The 21,698-nt window shown below is 39.5% G+C and overlaps 1 protein-coding gene across 3 annotated transcripts in view; it reads left to right on the top strand.

Moving 5' to 3' along the window:
- Positions 1-21,698, top strand: part of GIGYF2 (GRB10 interacting GYF protein 2) — a 145,952-nt gene that overhangs the window by 15,594 nt on the left and 108,660 nt on the right. For all 3 annotated transcript variants that reach the window (XM_080797888.1, XM_080797890.1, XM_080797889.1), the window contains one exon: positions 12,106-12,190. In XM_080797888.1, the coding sequence (XP_080654014.1) occupies positions 12,150-12,190 (41 nt within the window). In that variant the 5' untranslated portion in view covers positions 12,106-12,149. The remainder of the gene's footprint in view (positions 1-12,105; positions 12,191-21,698) is intronic.

Genomic DNA, 21,698 nt, shown 5'->3' with positions numbered 1-21,698 from the left:
ATTTGACAGAGAGATCACAAGTAGGCAGAGAGGCAGGCAGAGAGAAAGGGGGAAGCAGGCTCCCCGCTGAGCAGAGAGCCCGATGCCGGACTCGATCCCAGGACTCCAAGACCATGACCTGAGCCAAAGGCAGAGGCGTAACCCACTGAGCTACCCAGGTGTTCCGTGTTTTTTGTTTTTTTGGTTTTTTTTTTTGACTCTTATGACTGATATTTTTGGAGAGCATGGTTGATTGATTTTGTGTCTCTCAGGTTGGGCATATCTGATGTTTTTTCAAGAGGAGCTTCAGTTTATGCATTATTGTCAGGAATGTAACAAATACTGCTGTGTTCTTCTCATTGCATCATGTCAGGAGGCACATGGCGTCCATTTGTCTCAGTGTTAATGATGTTACCTAACTTAGTAACAGTCAGATGGAAGAGATACAGAGGGCAGGTATGTGGGAGTGGGTGCAGAGCTTCAGTGCTCTCTTTGCATACCACCTTCTCCTTGAAGCTCCACTGTAGTTTATTCATTCATCCGTGGATGATCATTTGTAGTGATAAACATAGTAGCCAAGTGTCAGTTTTTAGTAATTATGAATAAAGCTACTGTGAATATCTTATCTTTGTCTTTTGGTAAAAATTTCCCTTGAATATATATCTAGCAGTGGATTATGGGATTATGGGGTAGGCATATATTGAGATTTTATAGATATTGCTATATCTATAATCTATAGATTATAGATTTTATAGATATTTTATAGATATATTTTATAGAAATTGTGTTTTGAAGTGGTTGAACTAATTTGCACTAATGGATTTATTAATCTTGTGTTATCTTAATCCAGATCTGACTAAGGTAAAAATAGCTTGCTGCTGGAATGGGGGTAGAACTATTCATTTATTCGAGACTGTGTGTGTGAGGAGTGCTAGAAGAGTAGCTCTTTTTTCTGCCTTTGGGAAAATGGAGGTAAGGAAGTGGGGGGGGGTTTCAATTTCCCATGTGTTCATTCTGGTAGTCTTTCTCAGACTGTGGATAGTACTGCCTGGACTTCATCCCAGATTTGCCATAATTTTGGGGGGGCTAAATTTTACATCCAGGAGATGGAGATTTATAGCAGTGGACAATTTTTATAAGAAAGATTCAGGAGATTTTAAAGGAGTACATGTTTTGAATTGTTAGTAGTGGTAGCTAATCAGGTTTCATGACTTCTAGAAGCCCTATCAGGGAACAATTTCAGAGTCGAGCTGTCAGCTGCTGTGCTGGGTTCTGATTCTGCTTTGGCTTCTCCTTGCTATGTTTCTCCAGTTAGAACTTAAACTACATAGATCTGCTGCTCCTTCATGTTAGTAGTGACTTTGTGTGCCTAGAAGTTGTCTGGCTTCTTGACACTCTGCCAAATTGTGAGAAAATGGTAGACCTAAGAGCTGAGAGGCCAAGGTCTCCCTTTTCTTTGTTGCATACCCAACAATAAAAAGAGCTGGGTTGATGTCTTCTCTCTCCTCTTTTAAAAATGCACTCAAATGCACATAGAGTGATAGATGTCCCAAAGAGGAGCTGAGGAACCCAGGAAAACTAGAAAAATTCATAGAGAAAAAGGAAAATAATTATACTAGTAATCAGAGATAAAATAATTGCCAGTGGGGACTAATTTAGTATAGAGTTGTTAAGATCTTGACAAAAAGGCCAGGTTATATCATATTGGTTGTTAAGTATCAGATTTATCAAAGAAGACCAATTTCCTGGTGTTAATCATAGAGGGAATATATTAGTTGAATTCACTTACAAAGAATTTTGAGTAATGGACAAGGTCTGAAAGAGTGGTTATGTAGGAATATTTTGTCAGCTATTTTTAAGTCAACTCTCGAAATTTTGAGGGTAGACCTATGTCTGAGGTCCCAGAATTGGAGTAGCCAAGGAGAGAAAAGGTCAGAGGAGGGAGATGAGAGCCTTACCTTCTGTTCTTTCATAGTTGCTTAGGTATGAGAAAGGTATGCTAATAGGGTGGTCTTTGAACTAACAGTATTTTGCATGCATTCTATCTGAAACACCTTATACCATTATGTCCACTTTATGTCTTTTTCCAACTCCTTCCTCAAAGGTTTGGGTGCTTCTGTATTTCAGAGACGCTAGGACCAGGACTTGGTCTCAGAATTCTTGAGGCTTGCTAACTCCACTGTGTCATGTGTTACTGTTATCACTGGTCATGAGATGAATGAAAGTCCCATCTGGTTATTCATCCTTTTTGTTGTTTCATCTCCATAACCACTGAGTTTTTTCCCCCGTTGACCCAGTCTCATGGTTTAATTTCTTTCCAAGAACTTTAATTGAAGTTTCTGAAGTGTCATTTTTTGGGGTCGCCTGGGTGGTTCAGTTGGTTAAGCGTCTGCCTTCGGCTCAGGTCATGATCCTAGGGTCCTGGGATAGAGTCCCACATCGGATAGAGTCCCACATCAGGCTCAGCTGGGAGTCTGCTTCTTCCTCTGCCTTTCCCCTTGGCTTGTGCGTTCTCTTTCTCTCTTAAATAAATAAAATCTTAAAAAAAAGTGTCATTTTTGTATGTTAAACCTTTTCATATGTTAAACTGTTCATAGGCTGTTTTTCAGCTTTATTAAGGTAACTGAAGCCCATCCAGCCTTGATAATTTTGCCTTCTCTTTAGCCCTCTGAGGTTACCAGTACGTTTTCCCTGCACGGTGGTAGCTGTGTTAGTAGGCACAATCAGGAACTTTAATCTCTTCCATTCATGGCCTGTTCTTTTCCTTTGCAAGGGTGACCATTCAGCCTAGTTTACTCTTATTGTCTCTATATAATTATTAATACCCTGCTTGCACACAACGTTTTCTGGTATATGTATGTACATAAACTGTACCCCTCATGTGAGGCTTGAACTCACAACCTTGTCATCCAGAGTCCCATGCTCAACCCACTGAGCCAGCCAAGTGCCTCCCCTCACCACATTTCTGTAACTACTCTTCAGATCAGCAATGACTTCCTTGTGGAAGCCAGTGAAGACTTTTCAGTCTTTGTCTTTTTTGATTTCAGTGTTTGAAACTTTTGAACTTTAGAAACTTTAGAAAAAAAATTGTGCCAGTACTATCTTTGTTGTATAAACAAATTAGAAACTTACTAGGAGAATTATTATCTATAATATAATATTATATAATATTATATAATATATAATATAATATATAGTATATATAATATATATAATATAATATAGATAATATAATTATTATCTATAATCTATATATCTATAATTCTACCATTCAGAAGTAAATATTAACATTTTGGGACATCCTTATGTATACCCACTAAGAATATATTTTAGAATGTGTCGAATGTTATATTGTCTGTACTCTATAGCCTGCCTTGAACACTTAATATGTTGTTGACATCTTTTTATGTCAGTGAATGTAGTTATTATTTGTTATTATTACCTGTCTCTCTATAGGTATGTAGGTCTGGCTTCCACAGTATCTGCTGAATTTCTAACACCCCTCCTCTCCTTTTAGCTCTTGCTAATTTGTTCTCCTCCTGGTATCTTGAATGATCTTCCTAAAGTACCAGTTTCAAAAAAACAAAAACAACAAAAAAATGAAATACCAGCTTCATCCTAGACATTTTCTTGCCCTAATCTTTTATAGCCTTTCATTGCCCTTGGGATATAGTGTACAAAGTCTTCTGTGATATGGCCACGAATTTACCAATCTTCACTTTAGTTTTTAGCTTTATTGAACAAATGGATAATCTCCCCAAAGATCCTGGCTCTTTCTCCTATCTGTTATAAATTCAGTGAATGTGGAGAAAGTGAGAGTCCATGATAGGATGCAAAGTTAGTGCTAGAGATCTCTAATCTTTCTCTTCTTGCCAGTATTCTCCTGCATTATGTTTGCCGACTTTGTTCTTGTCCCTTGAGCTTGTCCCTGCTTGACTTCTGCTTTGGGGTAGTTTCATTCAATTTTTGGTTATAGTTATGTAAATTTACTTCCAAATCTGTTTTCTCATTCCTCCTGACTCTGTAGTGGAATAGTCTGTATTAATGGTCTTTTGGGGTGTTTTCCCAGGTGCATTCATTTTGACCAAAACCACGATTGTCTTTCCTCCCAGATTTTATTTTTCTAATTTCTGTTTACTTTCAAGTCTTACATGCAGATTGAAAAAGCAGTCCACTTCAGTATGGAATCCTGTAGGTCCCATTCCATTTCTGCATCCTGTATTTAGATTTTCCTTTCCAAAGGGACCAGTGCTGCTGCTGCTGAGGAAATGGAGTAGATACTTAAATAGACCTTGGTTTTATGCATGCCACTGTAAGAGAGGGAGGACAAGGCAGTCCTCCTGGGGTGAAGGAATGGCATGAAGAGAAGCACAGACAAAAGAGAATGCTGTGGAGAGTAGAAAGTTCTCATTTGGCCTTGAGTTTGGAGGTGAAACAGTAGGAGATTGAATTGAGGAGGTATGGGTTATCAGATTGCTGGGGACCTAAAATACCAGGAGTTTTGCTATGCATGGTAGGTTTATTTACTTATTTATTTTTATTTTATTTTTTAAAGATTTTATTTATTTATTTGACAGAGATTACAAGTTGGCAGAGAGGCAGGCAGAGGGGGAGGGGGAAGCAGGCTCCTTGCCAAGCAAGGAATCCAGTGCAGGACTGGATCCCAGGACCCTGGGATCATGACCTGAGCTGAAGGCAGCGGCTTAACCAACTGAGCCACCCAGGTGTCCCAATTTATTTATTTTTAAAGCTTTTATTTATTTGAGAGGGAGAAAGAGAGAGCCAGAAAGAGAACACAGGCAGGGAGGGGGCCGGGGGAGAGGGAGAAGCAGGTTTCCCGCTGAGCAGGGAGCTGATGCGGGGGGCTCCATGTGCAGGGCTTGATGCAGGGCCCAGATCCCAGGACCTTGGAATCATGACCTGAGCCAAAAGCAGAGGCTTAACTGACTGAGCCACACAGGTGCCGCATACCCACACAGGTGTCAACCATATTGACTGTTTTACAGAGGGGTAGGCATGACCAGAATGGTGCTTTAGGAAGAATGATCTTGTTGGTTGTGAGTAGTTAGTGATCAGGAAAGCAAATTAGAAATTTTATTGTAATAATCCAAACATGAGTTAACAAAGGCTTAACTATAATGAAAGGAGAGTGCAAGAGGAATCTTGAAGGAGGAACTGACCAAATTTGAGACAAAATGACAGGGTATAAGGAAGCAGGGAGGAAGAAGTTGCAGATGATTCTGTGCTTTTAAGTCTAGCTGACTACTGAATTCTGAGAACTAGGGTACCTTGATCAGTTGTTGATGAGGTAGATATCTAGGAGGAGCAGGCAACTGAAAATGCCTTCTAGGTCATGGGAGAAAAAATCAAATCTGTAATTCACAGCAGGGTGAGGGTGAGGGGGGCCCTTCCCAGGGGAAGCAGTCTGGAAATTTCCTTACTCTTGTTACGATGACAACCCCAATCTCCATGTGTTCCTTATTCTGTGATTTGGTAGGCAGAGTTTAGTAGGCAGAGTTCTACCACTGTGGTAGAGAATACCATCGTAGATTAAAAAAAGGTTCAAGACAGTATCTAAACAGAATTTATAGTTAAACCATAGGTATGCTGAGGGAAGTCAGAAAAGAGAAACTTTTGGGGAATGGCAACCAAATAGGAAGGAAACACAGGTAGGAAAACAGTACCAGTACAGTATTGGTCATGGAAGGAAAAGGAGAAGAGTTTTGAGAAAAGGTAATCTAGAAAGGCAGAAGAGCAAAGCATCCAGAGTCTGGTTCAAATCCTGCCTTGCTGTAAAAATTCACGGCTGTTTTCTGATGGTCAAAAGTCTCCTGGGGCTTTGAGTTGACCACATTTAGCTCAAGGTGGAACCTATGCATTTCAGGAGCTCCTTGCATCCTTAGAAAGGACTGTTGAGAAATAGGCCCAGTTTCCATTCTGACATTTATAATTTAGAGGCATTGGGTAAGAAACACTAATATATAAACACATTAGAACTGGGGTCATTTAAATGAATGTGGAAGGAGCAGTCTGAAGTGGGGAGTTCAGAATTAGAGATTATAATACTGTAAGCATTTAAATGAGATTTCTTCAACAGTCATGACTCTTAAGATTTTGTTTTAATTCATAAAAGAACAAGTAGAATACCATTCTGAGTAATATAGGTCTCTATTCTTGGTTCTTAAGAGTTTTTGAGAAATTTTTACATTAGGAAGTAATCTTATGGAAACCATGTTATAAGTGGTAGTTAGGTTTCCAGCTCAGGGCATTAAAAAAATAGCTTTTTTTTTTTTTTTTAAGATTTTATTTATTTATTTGACAGACAGAGATCACAAGTAGGCAGAGAGGCAGGCAGAGAGGGAGGGGAAAGCAGGCTCCCCGCCAAGCAGAGAGCCCGATGTGGGGCTCGATCCCAGGACCCTGAGATCATGACCCAAGCTGAAGGCAGAGGCTTAATCCACTGAGCCACCCAGGCGCCGTTAAAAAAATAGCTTTTAATATTTGTGTAGTATGGTTAGGTAGTTTGGCACTACCTGAAAGGTTTATAGGTGGAATGGTAAACAGGACCAGAACAGGATTTCCTTGCTTGTTCCTTAGATGCTGCCTAAGTCTAAGGCTTCTCGTGTAATTCAGGACTGCTTTCTGCAGTTGGGAAGGTTAGGCATTACACAGCTCTAGGGACTCCATTTGCATCCTTTATGGTATTAGTGGCCATGGAGCTTTGTGCTTCTGAGGCCTGCGTCTCCTTAAAGTAATAATTTATTTATTTATTTATTTTTTAAAGATTTATTTATTTATTTGTCAGAGAGACAGAGAGAGACGAGCGAGAGTGAGCACAAGCAGACAGAGTGGCAGGCAGAGGGAGAAGCAGGCTCCCCGCCGAGCAAGGAGCCCGATGTGGGACTCGATCCCAGGACGCTGGGATCATGACCCGAGCCGAAGGCAGCTGCTTAACCAACTGAGCCACCCAGGCGTCCCAAAGTAATAATTTAAAGGGGGAATTTTTTTTTAATCTCTTAAGTGATTTTAATATTTTCACAACTATCAAATCAGTTTTTATTTTTTTAAAATATTTTATTAGCGTGTGTGAGAGAGCACAAGTGTGGCGGGGGGGTGGGTGGGGAGCTGCAGAGGGAGAGGGAGAAACAGGTTCCCGGTGAGTAGGGAGCCCAGTGTGGGGCTTGATGCAGGGCTTGATCCCAGGACCTTGGAATCATGACTGAGCTGAAAGCAGATGCTTAACCAACTGAGCCATCCAGGTGGCCCCAAATAATTCAGTTTTTAATGGAGAGTCATTTGCCTTGTAAATTCAGTCTGGTTCAAATCTGACTTGCTTTATAAATTCAGAGCCGTTTTCCAATGGTCAAAGTCCCACGGGGGTTTGAGTATAAAACATTTGGCTGGGTGGGGTGTAAAATGGTAATAAAAACACTCCCTCAGGATGTTTTGTCTTACAGTAAAGTCTTATGGTTGATGTAGTCTCTGCTGGTCTTTAAAAGCCAAGTAGGTCCACTTACTTTTTAAAAGCACACTGAATTGATTTATGCCAAATATGGCCACAGGACTGATGTGTAAGCAGAATGTCTGTATTGATTTACAGTGGACATCTTCTTGGGGTCTGATCATTACTACCTTAGAAAGTCATTTCAGTTTGAATGTATCATAATTTAATTGAATCCAAGTGTGCATCAGTTGTGAGATTCTTTATTTTTACTGAAGAAGAAATCCTCATGCTATGATGTAAGCTCTACCACAGAGTTTTTTAATTACTTAAATATATTTTTTTAAGATTTTATTTATTTGACAGAGATAGAGAGCACAAGTAGGTGGAGCAGCAAGCAGAGGGAGAGGGAGAAGCAGGCTCCCTGCTCTGCAGGGAGCTGATGTGGGACTCGATCCCAAGACCCTGGGATCATAACCTGTGCTGAAGGCAGATGCTTAACCGACTGAGCCACCCAGGCGCCCCCCCCCCTTTTAAAAAAGATTTTAATTACTTAAAATTTATTTTATTTTTTTAAGATTTTATTTATTTATTTGACAGAGATCACAAGTAGGCAGAGAGGCCGGCAGAGAGAGGAGGAAGCAGGCTCCCTGCTGAGCAGAGGCGGGGCTCCATCTGATCCCATGACCCCGGGATCACAACCTGAGCTGAAGGCAGAGACTTTAACCCGCTGAGCCACTCAGGCATGCCTAATTACTTAGAATTTTTATTTTCATTTTTTTCCCTCCAGTTGTCTGCAATGGCTCGCTTATTTTACATTTTCAGATTCAAAAGACATTTTATTTTATTTTATTTTTTTAACTATTTTTATTTATTTATTTGGCAGACAGAGATCACAAGTAGGCAGAGAGGCAGGCAGAGAGAGAAGGAGGGGAAGCAGGCTCCTTGCTGAGCAGAGAGCGCGACGAGGGGCTCAATCCCAGGACCCTGGGATCACGACCTGAGCGGAAGGCAGAGGCTTAACCCACTGAGCCACCCAGGCGCCCCTCAAAAGACATTTTAAAATTATTTTTTAAGTAATCTCTACGCCCAACGTGGGGCTCCAACACATGACCAAGATCAGGAGTTGGATGTTCTTTTTTTTTTAAGATCTTATTTATGAGACGGAGCAAGTGTGTGTGCAGGTGTGTGCAAGTGTGTGGCACACAAACACATATGCATGCGGGCATGCATGAGTGAGCAAGCATGAAGTGGAGGTGAGGGGGGTGGTGGGCAGAGAGAGAGGGAGAAGCAGAATTCCTGCTAAGCAGGGAGCCTGACTCAGGGCTGCTATCAGGACCCTCAGATCTTCTGAGGTCAGAGCTAAAGGGAGTGAGCCGCCCAGGAGCTCCAAGACTTGCATGCATGCTCGGCTAACTGAGCCATCCAGGTGCCCATTATTTTACATTTTTTAAAAAAGATTTTATTTATTTATTTGACAGACAGAGATCACAAGTAGGCAGTGAAGCAGGTGGTGGGGGGAGCAGGCTCCCCGCTGAGCAGAGAGCCCGATGTGGGGCTCGATCCCAGGACCTTGAGATCATGACCTGAGCTGAGGCAGAGGCTTTACCCACTGAGCCACTCAGGCACCCCATTATTTTACATTTTTAAAAAAGTTCTTTTAAATTTATTTAAGTGTAATAGATTATTATTACATGGTATATATTTTGTGTATATTTTAAAGAGACAATAGAAGTGAAATATATTGGTTAAGGTACTCCTCAAATTTCTACATATTATGTCTGACTCTTCTAAATAATGAAAAATTTAGGATCATGGAAGTTTCCTTCCCTCTCCCCGCTATTGTAGTGTCATGTTATTAAGGGTATTAATAATGAAATGTTTCTTAGGGGACTGCTCTGTTGTTTTCTCATCAGTGTAAAATTCAGTGATTTCTTGCTTCTGAAGTTCTTAAAACCAGTCTAAGTTGTTTAATTTCTCCCTTTAAGTAATTTTGGAGCTGGTGCAGATGGCCACATGTGGGCTGTGCATTGTCCAGTCTCTGCAGCAAACCATAACAACCTTTATCTGTGTGTGGTTTTTTTTGGTTCTTTTCCTCAGGTTCTGTAAAGCACTTACAATCACTTCTCTGATGGTGAAAAGTTATTTCACTAATATCCCATTGCTGTGTTTGCTTTCTTTTATATACTACATTTCAATTTAGAACCATATTATAATCTTTTGGGAGACATTTTAAGCAGCAGTTTAAAATCGGGTACTAACAGTGCAGTTGAAAGGATGCTAGTAAACAGCTATGATTAAGTTTACTACGGGCAGACAGTGACACCTGTGGCACAACTTTCTTTGGGCTGAGAGCAGTGGTAACAGGACACTAATTAAGATGTATTCCAGTTTTGGAGAGGTTAAAATGTGGGAAACCATGTGTCTTGTGTTGTTGTTATTGGTGTTTGTTTGTTTTTTTAAATAGAATCACCAGTTGCCCTGGGGAGGGCACTAAGTTGATTTCAAGCTTGAGTCTGGTGTGCAAGCTTGTGGGGCCATGTAGCAGTTCAGAGTTAAGTTAGAATATGGGTGTCTCCATGGAACCCTCAGGGCTGAACTAGGGCTAGAAATACCTTCCAGAGAAGGGCAGTTAAATTATTTTTTATTTACTTTTATGTTTTTCCCCACCCACTGAACTTTTCCCCTTTTTTCTTTTCTTTTTTTCCCAGAAGGCAAATAAATTAATAGCTGATTATGGATGTTAACATACTTTTACTTTGCCTTTTCAGCATTTTTGACCAATTTCTAGTTTATATATATATATATTTAATATTTTTATTTATTTATTTAAATGACAGAGAGAGAGATCACAAGTAGGCAGAGAGGCAGGCAGAGAGAGAGGAAGAAGCAGGCTCCCTGCTGGGCAGAGAGCCCAGTGCAGGGCTTGATCCGGGGACTCCGGGATCATGACCAGAGCCGAAGGCAGAGGCTTTAACCCACTGAGCCACCCAGGCACCCCTCTAGTTAATATTTTTAAGCTATCTCTACACCTAATGTGGGGCTTGAACCCACGACCCTGAGATCAAGAGGGTTGGTCTACTGAATGCTGTACTGAGCCAGCAGATGCCCTGAGGCATTTTTTTCTATTTAATTATTTTTAGATCTGATAAACAGAAATAAAAGGGTGATGTGAATTTATCTTGGATATATTTACAGTATATTTACAATATTTACATTTTTTCATTTTTAAGCTGTAATATTCTTTTTCCATTGTATCTCCAGGTTTATGGAGATAGAGTTGACATATAGCATTGTATAAGTTTAAAGCATGTAGTGTATTGATTTGATACATTTATATATTGCAGAATGATTACCACCATAGCATAAAGCTAATACCTCATTCCATCACATACTTATTATTTCTTTTTTTGTGGTGAGAACATTTAAGATCTAATCTCTTCACGACTTTCACGTATATAATATGGTCATCACTTTGCTGTACATTAGATCCCCAGAAGTGGGACTTTGTACCTTGTGACCACAATCCTCCCTATTTTCCCCACCTGTCAGCCTCTGGTGACTCCCACTCTACTCTGTGTTTCTCTGAGTTTGGTTTTTCTTTAGATTCTGTATATAAATAATATCCTACAATATTTGTCTTTTCTCGTCTGACTGACTTCACTTTAAGCTCTGTTATTTTATTTTTATTTTTTTTAATTTTTATTAAAGATTTTATTTATTTATTTGACAGAGAGAGAGATCACAAGTAGGCAGAGAAGCAGGCAGAGAGAGAGGGGAGGAAGCAGGCTCCCTGCGGAGCAGAGAGCCTGATTCGGGGCTTGATCCCAGTACCCTGGGATCATGACCTGAGCCGAAGGCAGAGGCTTTAACCCACTGAGCCACCCAGGCACCCCTAAGCTCTGATATTTTAAAATGGTTTTTGAAAGGTCACTAATGAAACTTACTAGCAAATTATTTTAACTTGATGGTTCAAGATAATTTTTTGTTTTTTAAGATTTTATTGATTTATTTGACAGAGATCACAAGCAGGCAGAGACAGAGAGGGGGAAGCAGGCTCCCCACTGAGCAGAGAGCCCAATGTGGGGCTCGATTCCGCGACTCTGGGATCATGACCTGAGCTGAAGGCAGAGGCTTTAACCCATTGAGCCACCCAGGCACCTCTCAAGATAATTTTTTTAAAGAATCACTAGTGTATAAAATGCTAAGCAGAAAGTGGGGAGAGTTGTGGAAGCTGTGAGATAGGAAGGGGGGGATGCTTATTTTAAGAATCTTTAATATACCTCATGGTGATGGGAATACTGTTGCAAGGGAGCAATATATATTAAAATGTAAATCTGTTACCTTCATTCACTCCCTATTGCTTAGTGACTAATGAAGAAGGTCCTTAGTTTGGTCCCTGATGTCCTGCCTGGTCTGTTCCCACCTATCTCATTGGTTCATCTTATACCATGCCTCCTTTCCCCAAATAAACATAAGAAGATGGTGAATTGTAATGTAAGGGGATTTATGAATTTTACTTTTCCTGTTATACTGTTATAAATAGGGATTAAAAAATCTTATATTCTGTTGGCTCTGGTTAAATGGAGCCAGGGAATAAGTAAAACACCCTAGATAGAGTTTCTGGGCTGGAATTCTGCATTTCCTCTTAATTAACTGGATGGAGATATTTTTCTCATTAACAGATTTCTCCACATATAAAAATCTATTGTAAAGATACCGGAAAATAATGGCAGCGGAAACGCAGACACTGAACTTTGGGCCTGAATGGTGAGTTTTCAAAATCTCATCCTGTCTGATATTGGATGTACAACTAGTATAGTAGTAAGGTATTTGTACAGATATTGGGTGGTTTATAAATGTATATGTTTTTGAGACTTTGATTTTTGTGCCTAGTTGAAAACAATGTAGCTTGTCTAGGAATAAATTATGTTTGGTTAGTGACTGCATTCTGTATTTAAAAAAAGCTTTCTTGGTCTGACTTTGTAATGATAACGAGATTTTCTTGGTCTGGTTTTGCACTGGTAATGGTTATGTAATGATAATGGACTTCTTGCAATCCCACCACTCTAGCAAATTATTTGTCTTTTTTTGGGGGCCCTTGTCTAAGTGCATATAAAATTTTACATATAATCGTAACTTTTTTTTTTAAAGATTTTATTTATTTATTTGTCAGAGAGAGTGAGCACAGGCAGACAGAGAGGCAGGCAGAGGGAGAAGCAGGCTCCCTGCTGAGCAAGGAGCCCGATGTGGGACTCGATCCCAGGACCCTGGGATCATGACCTGAGCCGAAGGCAGCCGCTTAACTAACTGAGCCACCCAGGCGTCCCTATAATCGTAACATTTTTATCTGTATATGTTTTCTGCTACAATGCTGTTTCGTGAGTGCTATTCATAGACTTATTTGAAAACATAGTTTTTATTGATTTATTATTTGAATTTTATTTTATTGATGGGCTAGGCAGGTGGTCCAGAATTATACTGGCTATTAACTGTAGCTCATCTAAGATTGGGATAGCATTTGCCAAAATAACAATTAATTGACCTTTGAGTCTCTTACAGATGTGTTTGGACCCTGAATATGGAATTCTCATGGAATTTTGAGATCCATCACATTGTAGTGTGATTTTCCCTCCCTCTTCCTCCTTTCCCCCCAGTGTTGGTGATTGAAGATCCTCTCATCAGTGGCATGAATAGTTGCTTTTCTATTCAAATTTTAGGCCAGAGGCAGTATATAAAAATAGATAAATTGGAATGGTGTCTTAAACATTCTTGATTGTTTAGGTGAAAAATGGTGCAGACTTCTGTAGTAACTCTCTGTTTGAAGACACTTATTAACTTATTTTATGCATTTCTTTTTATATGTAATTCCTAAATTTGTTTGGCCCTTATAGCTAGCATTTGGAAACTGAGGAGAAATCACTACTTGAAGTTCTAAGAACTGAAGCAGCTTTTCTACTTTGAGAATTATTTTGGAAATGTTGACCTAAGTAATGCTGTACCTGTTTTAGTTCTTAGTTTGTGTTTTAAAAATAGTTTTATTGCCATATCAGTATATGTTTCTGAAGAAATTGGAGATTACAAGTAAGCCCGAGGAAGATCTAATCACCATAATTTTACCATCCATGATATAACTACTGTAAATAGGTTAGTTTATCTCTGCGGGTGGTTTTATGTATGCTTATTTGTGTATATGTACATTTATTTTCACAAAAATGGGATCATACTGTACATTCAGCTTTGTAACCTGCTTTTAAAAAATAGCCACATCAAAAGTATCTTTTTTAAATAAATGTTTTTTTATCTTAAATGGTTGCATTGTATGATGTACCATCATTTATTTAGCCTTCTAGATGTAGCATATATAGGCTGTTTCCAGGTTTTCATTATAAAAATATTTTTGATGAACATTCTTGTAGCTAAATCTTTATTCATATCTTACTAACTTTATAAGGTGGGTTTAAATCTATATAGCTCACTTGTTAGACTGTTTTGTGTGTAACTCTTCTGCCTTTGTCTAGAATTTGTAACTGCTTCTCTTTTGTATTTACACACTTTTCTTTGTAAAAACATGATTAAACTTGTCAGCTAATTTAAGGAAGTTGTCTCTCCCGCCTTTTAAGAAAAAGAGACAACACTAGGAATTCAACCTAAAGAGAAAACTGCTGGAGATGTTCTAGAGTTAAGTTAGTACACATTTAGCTTGATGCCCTGTATCATGGATTGACAAACTATGGCCTGTGAGACTATAAATACAGTTTTTTGAATAAATTTTATTGGAACATAAAACATACTCATTTGTTTCCGTATTATCGGCAAGGTTGAGTAGTCATAGGAGAGGCCATCTGGCTCTAAAAGCTTACATATTTACTCTCTGGCCTTCTACAGAGAAAAGTTTTTTGGCCTTTGCCCTAAACCATGGGTTCCCGGAGTTGTTTCAGTGTGTCACTGACCCAGTCTACCAGTAGCACTATACATATTTTTTCATTGGTACTCTGAAGTTTTGTTTGATCAGCCCAGGTTTTATACAAAATTTGAACTGAAGTAGCTTTAGTAGAAGTCCCATGCTTAAACAGTAGCTTTACTGAATTTTTACCCTGCAGGCATTATTAGAGCTTAGGGTCCTTCCCTTACTCACCTGGAATGCTTTTCAACTGAGGACTGGAGGTCTAAGTAGGCACACTGCCTTTTTGGTACCATATATCAGCGTTTCTTTTGGGAAAGGGAATATATGAGACCCTTAAGTAACTCAGATAACCCTGAGCTTAGAAGCTGCAGTATGAGTAGAAGCTGCTGCTTTGTTTCCGTGCATGTAACATTGCATTCATTGTGGAACCTGAAGTAAGGAGCTGTGTCCAGAACACTTGAGAATCAAAATTTAGAGTTATTGCATTCCATTAGAGTGTAGCTCTGAACCATACAGAAACGAATTCAGTGATGCTTTATTCTGTTTACTAAGATCATTATTTCTATTATGATGTAAAACAAATGTTCAATAAGAAATGGATGAAATGAGCAGATTTACTGATATTTGGGGAAGTTGTGAAGAAGGGAGAATGTTGAAAATTGTGATAGAGACAGACCATGAATGACCAGATACATGGACTTTTTAAGGTAGGGATGTGGGGTCATTAGGTCTTAGCTTATCTCTATATTTAGAATAAAAATATGTATTATATAACACTAAAGCAATTTAAAAATGTGTGATAGATTTAATGGAGGAGTAAATAGTTTCTAGGAATAAAACAATAGTCATTACTCAAATGTTACTGCCTTAGACCTCTCCTGACCCATCTGTATATAATACCTTCTCCTTATTTCCTATCTCCCTACTCTGCTTAATTTTTTCTTAATGGTCTATATCTAAATAGAACCTGGCAACTATTTTACTCACTTATTCTCTTTATTATTTAAATCCCATCCTTCAGCTCCCACTAGACTGTGAGCTCCACAGAGGGCAGGTACTTTGGTCTCAGTTTTTGTACAGTTTGTTCATTGCTTTATCTCCAGTGCCTGCATTATATAGTAGGTGCTCAATAAATATTTGTTCATTGAGTGAATGAGTTGTTGGAAAGTAAAGTTGATTTTAATGTTTTGCTATTATAAATATGTGTGTATATATATCCTTGAACAGTTTTGTTGGTATTGCTGATTATTTATTTTGGAGTAATTCCTTGGAAGTGGAATTATTAAAACAAAAATTGCAGTTTTAAGGCTTTGGATGATGTGTGGACAGATTGACCACCAGAAGGGTTGTGTGAATTTAATTCCCATCCCATGCCTGTTTACTTCACCCTTGACAAAACACTAAGTACTACCAGATTGACCACCAGAAGGGTTGTGTGAATTTAATTCCCATCCCATGCCTGTTTACTTCACCCTTGACAAAACACTAAGTACTACCTTACAAAAAAACGAAAAAAAAAAAAAAAATTTTTTTTTTTTGTTTTAAATCTGGTAGATTTAGGTTTTTTGGATTTTTTTTTAAAATTTTTTGTTTGGTTCAGTAACAAAGTAATTCATGCTTATTCTAGAAAACCTTGCAGGAAATGGTAGTACAAAAAGAAAAAGGAAATATCTAAGTTATCCTTAATCTTACCATCCAAAGAACCATTGTGAACATTTTGGTTTGTATCCTATTTTTTTTTTCCTGCAAATGTTTGTATTTATACTTAAAGACATTTAAAAAAAAAAACCAAATTCATTATTTACTTGTTTTGGGGGGGATTATTTTTATTTTTACATTGAGGATTGTAAATAGATAAATGTAGATGATAAAGGAATTTTCCGTAGGGGGAATAAGCACAGATAGTTAGCCATTACCTGGCTTTATGGGGAAGGAGCCAAGGAATCTCCTTCTGGTTTTCTTCTATCTCATCTCCTTGGTATTAAGGAAATTTTTTCCAGGTCTTTCCTTGCAAGAAAATGAGGCACTTAATTTCCCCCAAAGCATTTTGTTTATACCTGTGTTAAAATAGTTACATCTTTGTGTTGTGTCTCTGTGTTTACCTTACTCAGAAAAGAACATAAGAAAAGCACTGTATTTCTCAATTTTGGTAAGCTAATTGTTTACCCTTGTGTACTAAACATAGGCACTTAGTAAATATTGGACCAAGGCTTAAGTCTCATGGGGTTGGGGAGAAATGAGGGCAAAGAAGAAAAACCTGTTATTGTTGGGTTACTAAATATCATCTTTATGGGCTTGTGGGGAAAATGAGAGAAGTTCTGAAGAATGGGATGCATTAGTCATCCCAGTTTTCCAAAAAGAGTGAAAGATATCTGTGCGGTCTGGAGGGATAAGTAATTTAGTATTATCCAGGGGTGTAATTTATTTATTTATTTATTAATATTTGATTTTTATTTATCTGAGAGAGGGTGGGAAAAAGAGGGTGGGCACACACGTGAGCAGGGACAGATAAAGAAGGAGAAGCAGACCGCTGCTGCAGGGAGCCTGATGTGGGGCTTGATCCCAGGACCCTGGTATCATGACCTAGGTTGAAGGCAGATGCCTAACTGACTGAGTCTCCCAGGCACCCCCAGGGTATATTTTAGAAGAGAATATTAAGATTTGTTTAGAAAACATTTCTCACAGGCCTCCTACGTTCTATGTCTTGTGTTAGGTGCTGAGGTAACAAGGTTGAAAGGACATGGTACCTGCCTTTGAATTATGTGGTGGGGAAGCTGACAGTAATTTCACTATAATGTTGACGTGTGAAGGAAGTATAGTGAAGTATAGTATAGTCATCTGCTTATTTGATGCCTATAGATATCTCATCATTCATGCTTTTCTGAAACTGAGCTCATGAGTTTTTCTGTTTTAGATTTATTTAATCTTAAATACCACAGTATGCCCATTTGCTCAGTCCCAAAGTCTTGGAGTTATTCTGGATATTTCTTTTACTTCTTTATCTCTACGTCTAGTCGATTCCAGTGCCATTTCCACTTCATCTCCAACATATCTCTTAAATCTGTTAATTTCTCTCCACCTGCATTGCTGTCACCCCATTATAAGTTACCACCAGCTCTGACATAAACAATTGCAGGAGTGGCCTGATGTTTTCTGGCTTTCATTCTTCTCATTGTTCAGCAGCCAGAGCAATCTTAAGATATAAATTGAGTCAGGTTTTCTCCAAAATCCTTCAATAGCTTTATGTCTCTTTGCATGATTTTTTATTGGCTTTTTCTTCCACAAGCCAGTTAGTTCCATGAAGGCTGAGCTGGTACTTGTGTCTAGCCCAGGTCTTGAGGATTCCGAGCTCTCTTCCCTGTACCATTCTCTTTCCAACTCCTCATCCTCCTCATTCTGACTTGACTCTTCCTTTTCCTCCTTGCACTTAACCTCTCTGTTCCCCCAGCAGTCTTCCCTCCCTACAAGTGAAAATGGCTTGAAAAAATAAAATTTTCCTGATAGCAGAAAAGGCATGTGTAAAGACAAGGGGGCAGGAAACAGCAAGTTTAAGAGAGGAATTCTGAGACACTGTCTTTACTGTGAAGTGTGGGAGAGATGAGCTTGGAGGCATCCTCTCTATGTTAAGAAACTCGATTTTATTTGATCGTTGTGTGCCAATGAAGAGTTGTTAATCAGGGAACATTTTACTTGGGTTTGCATTTGAGATACATTTGTAGTAGTGTGGAGGATGAACGATGACTAGTTATATCACTTAGGATGCTGTTGTAGCAGTCCAGGTAAGAAAGAAAAGTGTGGATAGTAAGATCGATAGGATGGCTTGAGAGATTTAGGATCTAAAACTGGTAGGATGTGGTAATTGGATATGGGACATGGTAGAAGGTGAGGAGTAAAGGATGACTCCCAGACCCTAATCCAGTGATTGAGTAGGTGGTGATGTCCTTACCTTCCTTAAGGTGATGAAGGGGTTTGGGATGAGTAAGCTGATGAGTAGGGTTTGGGGGATGTTAAAGCAAAAGCGGAGAGGCTCATATGGAAGACTTAAAAACTCTAGGGAAGAGGTGAGAGCTGGAGTTGAGAATCAGGAGCTTACTCAGAAATGTTTTTTGACTCCTGTACTTTCACACATCTACATGGATACTCCAGATTGCCTTCATAAACAGAAGTTTGGATTTGGAACAGTAATAAGTGAAGATTTTGGGATGTCGTGGGGTTTTAGAAGGTCTTCTAAAGCTACCCATCAGTTACTACTACTCATATTAGAACTGGGCCTCTTGTGTTAAATACATCTCAGTATGACCAGAAAGAAGAAGGTGACTGATGGGAAATTGTCCCTTGGATTTGTGTGAGGTTATTGATGAACTTCACTGGAGTAGTGGAGTTGTAGGGGAGAAGCCGGATTATGCCAGTGTGTTTTTTTTGTTTCTTTTTTGTGCTGGGTTTTTTTTTTTTTTTTAAAGATTTTATTTATTTATTTGTCAGAGAGAGTGAGCACAGGCAGACAGAGAGGCAGGCAGAGGCAGAGGGAGAAGCAGGCTCCCTGCCGAGCAAGGAGCCCGATGCGGGACTCTATCCCAGGACACTGGGATCATGACCGGAGCCGAAGGCAGCCGCTCAACCAACTGAGCCACCCAGGCGTCCCTGTGCTGGGTTTTGAAGTGACCACAAGTATGGATGTGGAGATGTTTCTGAAATGAAGAGGAATGATGAGCAATGGTGCATAGCTAGAGGGGATGCTGCATTAAAGGGGTTTTAAACAACTCACTGTCAGAAGAGAGGTTAAAGATCATTGGTGGGTTTTTAGGTTACCCTAAAAACCTGATGTTACCCAGGTGCGTTTTTAGCTTTTACCAATATCTGTAGGTGAAGAGGGACTTGGAACAGGATTTGCCGATTATTGAGTAGAGCACAGATCTCCTCATTCAGGCTACTGTCTTAGTTTGAATTACTCTCAGTTTGCCTTAGTTCGTTCTCTTCACAGTCCTGGAGGAATCTCTTGAGAATGCACCCTGGTTATGTTACTCTTAGAAGAAATACTCAGTCCTCGACATTGGACATTCAGTCCTTGGGCAGTGGGCGTAGGGTCCATTGGAAGGGACCAGGGTGGTAAGTGGATTTGAAACCTTGTGAGGAGCAGATGAAGAAATTAATGTTGAGCCAGAAGAAGGAAAGTCTCTAAAAAAAGACATTGTGACTATTTGCCTGTAGGGGAATGTTTTTCACTTGAAAAAGCATCTAAGATGTGCCCTCTAGTGGTTGGAACGAGTGGCAAACATATTGGTTTAGTATAAGAAAGATACTTTAACATAGTTTCTTCTTTTAAAAAAAGATTTTATTTATTTATTTTAGAGAGTGTGAGTGTATGTGTCGGGGGTGGGGGCAAAGAGAGAGGGAGAAGGAGAATTTCAGGTCACCTCCCTGCTGAGCATGGAGCCTGCCGTGAGGGGCCTGCCGGGTGGGGCCTGCCGCGAACCTGAGTTCGTGACCTGAGCCGAAATCAAGAGTTGGACGCTCAGTTGACTGAGCCACTCAGGTGCCCGTAAAATAATTTATAATAAAATATATAAGTTTTAAAATTAATGTTTGGCAAAGTAAACCTTGCCTATTTGATTGGTTGATTTTTTAAAGGTTTATTTATTTGAGAGAGAGCACAGGCAGAGGGAGAAACAGGCTTCCCACTGAGCAAGGAGCCGGACATTATGACTGGAGCCGAAGGCAGATGCTTAACCAACTGAGCCACTCAGGTGTCCCAAACCTTACCTATTTTAAATAAAGTTTGGGAGTTTTGATCTTTTTAGTCATGAAAACCTAGGTTTGAGTCTTTGTTTTGCTGGCTGAGTATGGGCAAGTTGTTTAACCCTTGTCTGTTCCTGGAGTTGTTGTGAAGCTGAAATGAAATGAAGTGAAGTAATTCATATGTAAAATTCCCAGCTTCAGTTCTCAGTGGATATTAATTCCACTTTTTCAGGAAAAAGCCCAGCTATACATGAATTTGATGGAGAGCAGTTCGTGGAGGGCCCTCCAGCAGTGGTTCTTCATGTGCATGTTGTTTTCTTCCCTGGTTGTTCCAACCTGTCTTACAGGAGTTGGACTAAATGACCGCTATGTCCAATATTTGGAAAGAAAACAAAAGACCAGCCTAGTAGCAATAAGCACTCCTAGCACCCAGTTTGCATTTTTAATATGCATTAAGGAGAATCAGGCTCCCAGGAGAAATGGTTGATTCTAGGCCTGAGGCAAGAAATACAAGCTATGCCTAGAACATAGAACATATTGACATAACAGAAAAGAAGCTGTTAAAGACTGCTAGGATATGTCAGAAGGATTTAGGAGCATACCTGAAGAGTATCCTGCTGGTCAAAGATGAGACAGTTTGAGGGGCACCTGGCTGGCTCAGTCAACGGAGCATGTGGCTCTTGATCTCAGGGTCATGAGTTTAAGCCCCTCAATAGGTGCGCAGCCTACTTGAAAGATGAGAATTTGCATACTGTTAATACTTGCAGTGAAATAACTTAATTAAAATTATTTGTTACCATTGGAAGATGCTAGGGAATTAAGTCCCTATTTTGAAAACTAATTAGAAGAATCAAGACTTTTTTCTTTCCTATATGAACTATACTATTGGGTAACAATACTAAATAGTGTAAGAGAGAAATTTCTCCTTATAGAAATACTCCAGCTAATAAAGAAGGAATAATAGAATAAAATAACTTTGTAACCTTAGTGAATGAACTTAAGCACTTTGGCATTGGTCTTCAGGGACTGCTAGACTCAAAAAACGAACCAGGCAGTAAGTGCTTCCAAATGGCATAACACACCACTACATGGAAGTAGTCTTTCCAGATCAGATCAGGTCTTTACATCCAGTCACCAATGTACATGAAATGCAGAGAACAGAGAAATGTGTTAAGGTATATCACAGAGATAAAAATCAGCAAAATCCATACTAGAAAAAATTCTTTTGGAGAGACATTCCAGAGTATTTACTGATGACAAAACTTCCCTTCAAAAATTTCCCCCAGGGGCGCCTGGGTGGCTCAGTCGCGTTAAGCATGTGCCTTCAGGTCAGGTCACGATCCCCGGGGCCTAGGATCGAGTCCCGCATGGGGCTCCCTGCTCAGCAGGAAGTTTGCTTCTCCCCCATCCACACTCCCCCTGCTGTGTTTCCTCTCTCCCTGTGTTTCTGTCAAATAAATCTTAAAAAAAAAAAGTCCCCCCCAAATCTTGGAAACAGTTTCCTTCAAAAAAATTTTTGAAAGCATATGATTTCCTTGAAAACAGTATCAGAGGAGGGTTAGATGGAGTGGTAGAAGGAGCAGGGTTGGCCATGGGTTATTGATTTGGGGGCTGGGTGAGTGGTATGTAGGAGTT

Source organism: Martes martes (assembly GCF_963455335.1).
Source record: "Martes martes genome assembly, chromosome: 3".
NCBI classification, from domain to species: domain Eukaryota; kingdom Metazoa; phylum Chordata; class Mammalia; order Carnivora; family Mustelidae; genus Martes; species Martes martes.
This window is presented reverse-complemented; position numbering and strand designations above follow the sequence as displayed.